At 46.4% G+C, this 7,550-nt stretch overlaps 1 protein-coding gene and 1 pseudogene across 1 annotated transcript in view; both read left to right on the forward strand.

Moving 5' to 3' along the window:
• Positions 1-7,550, forward strand: part of Adsl (adenylosuccinate lyase) — a 20,217-nt gene that overhangs the window by 2,445 nt on the left and 10,222 nt on the right. The window contains exons 2-4 of the mRNA XM_021182892.1: positions 858-1,061; positions 4,455-4,499; positions 5,058-5,137. Of these exons, the coding sequence (XP_021038551.1) occupies positions 858-1,061; positions 4,455-4,499; positions 5,058-5,137 (329 nt within the window). The remainder of the gene's footprint in view (positions 1-857; positions 1,062-4,454; positions 4,500-5,057; positions 5,138-7,550) is intronic.
• On the forward strand, positions 1,115-1,671 carry LOC110310179 (annotated as a pseudogene).

Below are 7,550 nucleotides of genomic sequence, written 5' to 3' on the forward strand. Positions count from 1 at the left end.
TGTAGACCAGGCTGGCCTCGAACTCAGAAATCCCCCTGCCTCTGCCTCCTGAGTGCTGGGATTAAAGATGTGCACCACCATGCCTGGCTAGAGGAGGCCTTTCTTGATGACAATTGAGCTCAGAGAGGCAGGGATTAGCCAAGTGGTGGCGGTACACACCTTTAGTCCCAACACTCAGAAGGCAGAGGCAGGCCAGTCTCTGAGTTCTAGGTCAGCCTGGTCTACATAGTGAGTTCCAGGACAGCCAGGGCTATACTGAGAAAAACAAAACAAAACCAAGAGCAGTGGGGAGGAGCAGGAGTCAGCAGTCACCATCAGGACTCTGGTGCTTCCTGCTTTGGCGTTTATTTAGAAGATTCCTCTGTGGGCTGGAGAGAGAGGGCTTGGCGGTTCAGATGGCTCAGATCACTGGCTATTCTTTTTTTTTTTTTAAATATTTATTTATTTATTATTATATGTAAGTACACTGTAGCTGCCTTCAGACACACCAGAAGAGGGCATCAGATCTCATTACAGATGGCTGTGAGCCACCGTGTGGTTGCTGGGATTTGAACTCAGGACCTTTGGAAGAGCAGTCAAGTGCTCTTAACCACTGAGCCATCTCCCCAGCCCCCACTGACTATTCTCCTAGAGGTCCTGAGTTCAATTCCAAGCAACTACATGGTGGCTCAGAACCATCTGTAATATGATCTGATAGCCTCTTCTGGCATGCAGACATCTACATAAAATACATATTAAAAAAGAAAAAAGAAAATTCCTTCATGCTTTTGAACTTATTGCCCCCGATTTTAAGTTTTTGACCTCGTTTCACATACTTGACCATAAAGGTCACTGGGTTTTCTTTGCCTGCTCTGCAGACGCTGGGTTTGCCTATCACAGACGAACAAATCCAGGAGATGAAGTCGAACCTGAGCAACATTGACTTCCAGATGGCTGCTGAGGAAGAGAAGCGCCTGCGGCACGACGTGATGGCTCACGTGCACACGTTCGGCCACTGCTGTCCGAAAGCTGCGGGCATCATTCATCTAGGCGCCACCTCCTGCTATGTCGGAGACAATACGGTAGGAGCCTGTGCTGTTTGTACTTGGATTTCAGCCTTTGTAGTGCATTTGTGTGTTTTAAAATTTCCATACCGGACCAAGGGCTAAAGCTGGGAGATTGAAAAATGCAGACCACCAAGGCACTGCTCATTTCTCCAGTTCTGATTCGCTCCTGTACCAGGGGTCTAATCAGGCCTGTGTCTGCCTCCCTCCTGAGCAGACCAGAGACCCCATCTAAACAGCCTTCCTGCAGCAGCTACCCTCTCCAGGTGGCCCGATGGGAATGCCAGACCAGTGTCATTTCCCCGGGACATCAACACAGCAGCCAAGTTCACTGGGGCCGCCACAGTTGGTGTGGCTGGATCAGGGGCTGGCATTGGCACAGTGTTTGGTAGCTTGATTATTGGCTATGCCAGGAACCCGTCTCTCAAGCAGTAGCTCTTTTCCTATGCCATTCTGGGGTTTGCCCTGTCTGAGGCCATGGGACTCTTCTGTTTGATGGTCACCTTCCTCATCCTCTTTGCCATGTGAGGCTCCCTGGGGTCACCCAGCCATCCCTGCTGCTTTGACTCCATGCCAGTCCTGGTGCTGGAGTCTACTGAGCTTTACCATTAAACAGCAACAACAACAATGTTTCTCTAAAAAAAAAAAAAAAAAAAAAAAATTTCCATACCTACCAAGGGCCTTTAAAACTACTGTTGGCTTCAGAAAAGAGAGGATTTTTTTTTTTTTTGAGATGGGGTTTCTCTCTAACAGCCCTGGCTGTCCTGTACTCCAGGCTGGCCTTGAACTTACAGAGATCCACCTGCCTCTGCCTCCGCCTCCCAAGCACTGGGATTATAGGTGTGCACCAACACCGCCTGGCTTCAATTGTTCTTTTTTATAAATTATTATTTATTTAATGTGTTTTGGTGCTTTGCAAAAAGGTGTGTGTACATTGTGTGTGCAGTGCATGCTGAGGTGAGAAGGTGGGGTCCCCAGTAACTGGAGTTACAGCTGTCATGTAGGTGCTGAGAACCACACCCAGGTTTGCTGGAAGAGCTGCCAGTGAGTGCATTTAACCACTGAGCTGTCTCTATCATTAGCCGCTGTTCCTGAGTTCTCAGAGCACTGGGCCGTCTGGGTCTGACTCCATTTTCCCCGTTTCTACAGATGAGAAATGTAAAGAAGAGTATACCCAGCAGCCCATGGTTATAGTAACATCAGGAGCTCTGTAGGTTGGGTGCAGTGGCACATGCCTGTAAACAGCCGGACACTTGAGTTGGAGGGGCATTCAGTCCATAGTGCCCAGCCTTACAAACACTGAGACTGTCTCTCAAAAGCACAGAAGCTTGGAAGAGTGGCTTCCCCACCTGTCACACTGTGCCTGTGAGACCTGAAACCAGAGTCCAAGTCACTTCTTTCAGATAAAGATGGCAGCTACATGTACCCATGATAACTTATTTTTTGAGACAGGGTCTCATTATGTAGACCAGGCTGGCTTTAAACTCACAGAGATCTGCCTGCCTCAGCCTCCTGAGTGCTGGAGTTAAAGGCCTGCGCCTCCACCGCCCAGCTCTGGCTTTTTTTTCCGACAGGGTCCCAGGACACTGTTGTGTTGCCTACACAGGTCTGTGCCTTCCTGCTCAGCCACCTGAGTGATTGCATACGGGTGTGCGCCACTGCGGCCCGTTTCCTGTGTGTGATTGGTTAGACGTGGGAGAATAATCTCCTTACTTGCAAAATTCTTTAACGACATTTACTTAGTGGGGCGTAGAACGTGTGCACCATGGAATGAGTGTGGAGATCAGAGGACAAGGTGAGGCAGTTAGTTCTCTCCACCATTTAAGTCTTAGAGCTGCAGCTCAGGTTGGCAGGCGTGGCAGCAAACACCTTTACCAGATAAGCCATCTCGCTGGCTCAGAAATCTTTCTCTAAAAGTCCCCAGTGGTGCTGTGTCTCCATGATTTTGTGGCACAGGGGCATGTTTTGGAGTCACCTCAGATACTTTCTCTTGCCTCCCACGGAGCAGCTGAAGGCCTGAGGTTCTAACTCATCTTTGTATGCACGAGGCTCTAGATTTTATCCTCCGGACTGGGGGAAAAAGAAATCGAAGTTTTACGTTTCTTAAACTCTGATGTTCTAGATCATGCCTTCCTGTGCTATCAAGGATAGATGACGGGGCAAGGGTCCTGGAAGTTGGGAGGCAGGGGCTCAGATCTCTGTGAGGACAAAGCCAGCCTGGTCTACATACTAAGTTCCATAACAGCCAGAGATACCTTGCCTGTATAAATGTTCAGGGAAAAAATACAATGGATGGATGGATGGATGGATGGATGGATGGATGGATGGATGGATGGATGTTGGATGAGGAAAAGTAGAGAGACTACTGATGGAATGTGCCATGTAAGAAATGTAAAAGCCCATGGACTTACACAAGTTCTCAGTCAATGTAGCCACCACACTGAACAATAAAGGTATTGTTCCTTATGGATCCCAGTAATCCAGCGTCCTCCTGCTCTGTAAGTTGTCCCCACTCCCTAACAGCCTCTCCTGTAGCTGATTCTGGTCCTTAGCTTGAGCATGCTCTGTGGGCAAGAATGACCTTGAATTCTTGATCCTCCTGCCTCTGCTTCTAAAGTGCTGGTGTTGGAGGTGTTAGCCACCATTCCAAGTTAATGTGGCGCTGGGGGTGGAATTCCGTGGCCTTGCATCTGCTAGGTAAAGATACTGCTGACTGAGCCCAGCTCTTGTGCTTTTAAATGGTAATGAGGGTAAAGCAGCCTCTTGGCATCCAAGACTGAGCACATACACAGGACCAGTGAGTGTACCCACTCCAAATGCACGTCTCAGACCTCACAGGCACACCAAAGCACGGGTGTGGGATGCATATGGGACTTGTTCCAGCCTCAGGGTGGAAGCACCCTAAGTCCCCAGAGTATATTCAGTGTACCCAGGCTCTAGGATGGTATATATGTAGGTGAGTGCAGGGGACAGTATGATGACCCCCTGGAAATGAGTCATAAAGGAAGACAGGCCTCAAAGTTTTAGTCACATAAAGTTACAAAAAGGAACAAGGTAAATGATAGTAAGAAATTAGAGTCGCCGGGCGTGGTGGCGCACGCCTTTAATCCCAGCACTCGGGAGGCAGAGGCAGGCGGATTTCTGAGTTCGAGGACAGCCAGGGCTACACAGAGAAACCCTGTCTCGAAAAACCAAAAAAAAAAAAAAAAGAAAGAAAGAAAGAAAGAAATTAGGGTCACTGTCGTATTTGGGAGCAGGAGTTAAAGGTGAGATAGGCTGCTTGGAGATAGGCTGCTTGGAGATAGGCTGCTTGCTAGCCAGATACCAACTCTAATGGCCAGAAGCTATCATTACAATATTGCTGTTTGCCACTGTTCAATGTGAAACCATTGAATTTTCTGTCTTTTTCAGGACCTGATTATTCTGAGAAATGCATTTGACCTGCTTTTGCCAAAGGTAAGATGCTGTCAGGAGCTTCCTACCAGGTTAGGTGTCTGCAGTTTCAGTGAGTCTACACAGTGTTGATATCTAAAGCTTGCCATGTTCTCAAGTCAGGGGCCCTGTATATCATCCGTGGAGTTGATTGTCCCTTCTTGGGTTAACACATAAGGTAGGGTAAGCTCACCAGTGGGGAAACAGGCAGGAAATCTGAGTTCAAGGCCAGTCTGGGAGACTAAGTGAATGCTTTTCTTAAAGCGGAGCCTTTTAAATGGAGCAGGTTCAACCACAGATGTGTTGCCAGGAGTACGTTGGTAAGGCCAGGACTCGGTCCTGTTATTCTGCAGTGGTCTTAAAAATAGCTTGTGACATGTTAGGGAATCGACTCAGTTTTCAAACGTTGGCTCCTGTGATCCTTGCCAGGGCACGTCAAGATACAAAGGTGGGAAGACGCAAGTGCAGCCCTCCTTGAGCTGAAGATGTAACTCTATGTAGAAGTGTGTGAACGTTTAGTTGACGTTACATAAAGAACTCAGTTGAATTCACCCTCTTTCCACCACATGATCTTTCTTGTAGCTGGCTAGAGTGATCTCGAGGCTTGCCGACTTTGCTAAGGAACGTGCTGATCTGCCCACGTTAGGTTTCACACACTTTCAGTAAGTGATGAGACTGCTTTTGGGGAATTGAATTTATATGTTGTTGTGTTGAGGCCAGAATCTTAAAGCATGACAGATAACTTGGGACACTGCTGAGAAATGGGCCTGATTAGAAACTTTTCTGGGGACTGGGGGCATTGCTCAGCGGGAATGTGATTGCCAGGCGTGCTTGAACTCTTTAAATAAGCTGTATTGAAGCCATGCATGGAGACTTACACGTGTTTCCCAGCCGCTTGATGGCCTGAGGTGGGAGGAGAGCCTGAGTCCATGAGTTCTGTTCTGGACTAAACAGCATAACAAGACTGTCTCAACGATGAAAAATGCCACTTTTTTTGTTTGTTTGTTTTTTTCGAGACAGGGTTTCTCTCTGTAGCCCTGGTTATCCTGGAACTCACTTTGTAGACCAGGCTGGCCTCGAACTCAGAAATCCGTCTGCCTCTGCCTCTTGAGTGCTGGGATTAAAGGTGTGCACCACCACGCCTGGCTAAAATACCACTTGTTAATAACTACATTTATCTGTTTGTGCACACACCTGACAGTGCACAGGTAAGGGTCACAGCACAACTCTTGTCAGAGTCCATTCTTTTCCTTCTATGATGTGGTCCCGGGGATTGAACTCGGGTCATCAGGCTAGGCAGTCAGTACCTTTACCAACTGAGCTACCTCATTGGCCCAGTGATTAGCTGTTTATATTTATCAAGGCCAAAGAAATCACTTATTCTTTTTTTAGTGTGTGGGAGTTTGTCTACATGTATGTATTCATATGCACCACTTGCATGTCTGATGCCCAAGGAGACCAGAAAAGGGCACCACATTCCCTCTAACTGGAGTTATGGAGAGTTAGGAGCCGCCATGTGGGATGGAGCCAGGCTGGCGCTCCAGTCTCCACACATCCTTTTTATTCCTTTCTTAAGAATCTAGCCAGGGAAGAAATCCAAACTGAAGGGAAAGTTTGCATAGGAATCTTTGTTAGGATGTTGTTTATAATAGCACTGAAAATGGTCTAGATGACTGGGCTGGCAAGCATAATAAATAAAGTACAGTATGCCCAGAGGTTCGAGTAATATCCAGCCATTAAAATGTTGCTTATAAGAATATGGAAGCGTGCTTAGGTTTATGTTATGGGAGAAAGAGAGCCTAAATAACACAAAGACCAAGTGTAGTGATGCACACCTTTAATTCCAGCATCCGGAAGCCAAGGCAGGTGGAATTCTGTGAGTTCAGGTCCAACCTGGTCTATGTAATGGGTTCAAGGACAGTCAAGGATGCACATACCTTTCTTTCTTTCTTTCTTTTTTTTTTTTTCTTTTTTTAAAGATTTATTTTTATTATACATAAGTATACTGTACCTGTCTTCAGACACACGAGAAGAGGGCATCAGATCTCATTATGGGTGGTTGTGAGCCACCATGTGGTTGCTGGGATTTGAACTCATGACCTTCGGAAGAGCAGTCAGTGCTCTTACCCGCTGAGCCATCTCACCAGCCCCTGCACATACCTTTCTTAAAAGAAGAAAAAAAATTGCACAAAGATTGCTAGAAAGGGTATCGCCTTGTTAATTTGATTACCCTGGTTAGGTTGTAATAATTAAGTATCCCTTTCTAGTCTATGTATGTTCTGACGAGAGCTCTCCCCTAGAGCTACACTTCCAACTCTTTAGTTTCTGTTTTTCTGGTTTGGTTTTGTTTGTGAATTTTCTCAGTGTGTAGCTCTGGCTGGCTTGGAATTCTTTTTTTTTTTTTTCTAAGATTTATTTACTTATTATATGTTAGTACACCTTAGCTATCTTCAGACACTCCAGAAGAGGGCATCAGATCTCATTACAGATGGTTGTGAGCCACCATGTAGTTTCTGAGATTTGAACTCAGGACCTTCGGAAGAGCAGTAAGTGCTTTTAACCGCTGAAGCATTTCTCCAGCCCCTGGCTTGGAATTCTTCAGACTAGCCTCAAACTTGAAGAAGTCTGCCTGTCTCTGCCTCCCAGAGATGAATTTTGATGTCAAAGTGTGCACCACCATACCAGTACAGTTCAGCCCTATGGTTGTGATTTTAGGATGTTAAAGCATTTTTTGGGGGGGTGTGGGGGGGGTTCGAGACAGGGTTTCTCTGTGTAGCCCTGGCTGTCCTGGAACTCAATTTGTAGACCAGGCTGGCCTTGTACTCAGAAATCCGCCTGCCTCTGCCTCCCGAGTGCTGGGATTAAAGGCCACCATGCCCGGCTGTTAAAGCATTTTTATAGTTAATAAATAAATCCCTAAAAAGTTGTATCATCTTTGGAATACCAAACTGTTTTTAATATATTTACGGAGTGTGATAATTAGCACCTTAATTTTCATATATCTCCATTAGCAATCACTTCTTACCACCCCTCCCTGCTTCTGACAAACACAAAGCTTTTTTTTTTTTTTTTTTT

The sequence above is a fragment of the Mus caroli genome, chromosome 15 (assembly GCF_900094665.2).
Source record: "Mus caroli chromosome 15, CAROLI_EIJ_v1.1, whole genome shotgun sequence".
NCBI lineage: Eukaryota > Metazoa > Chordata > Mammalia > Rodentia > Muridae > Mus > Mus caroli.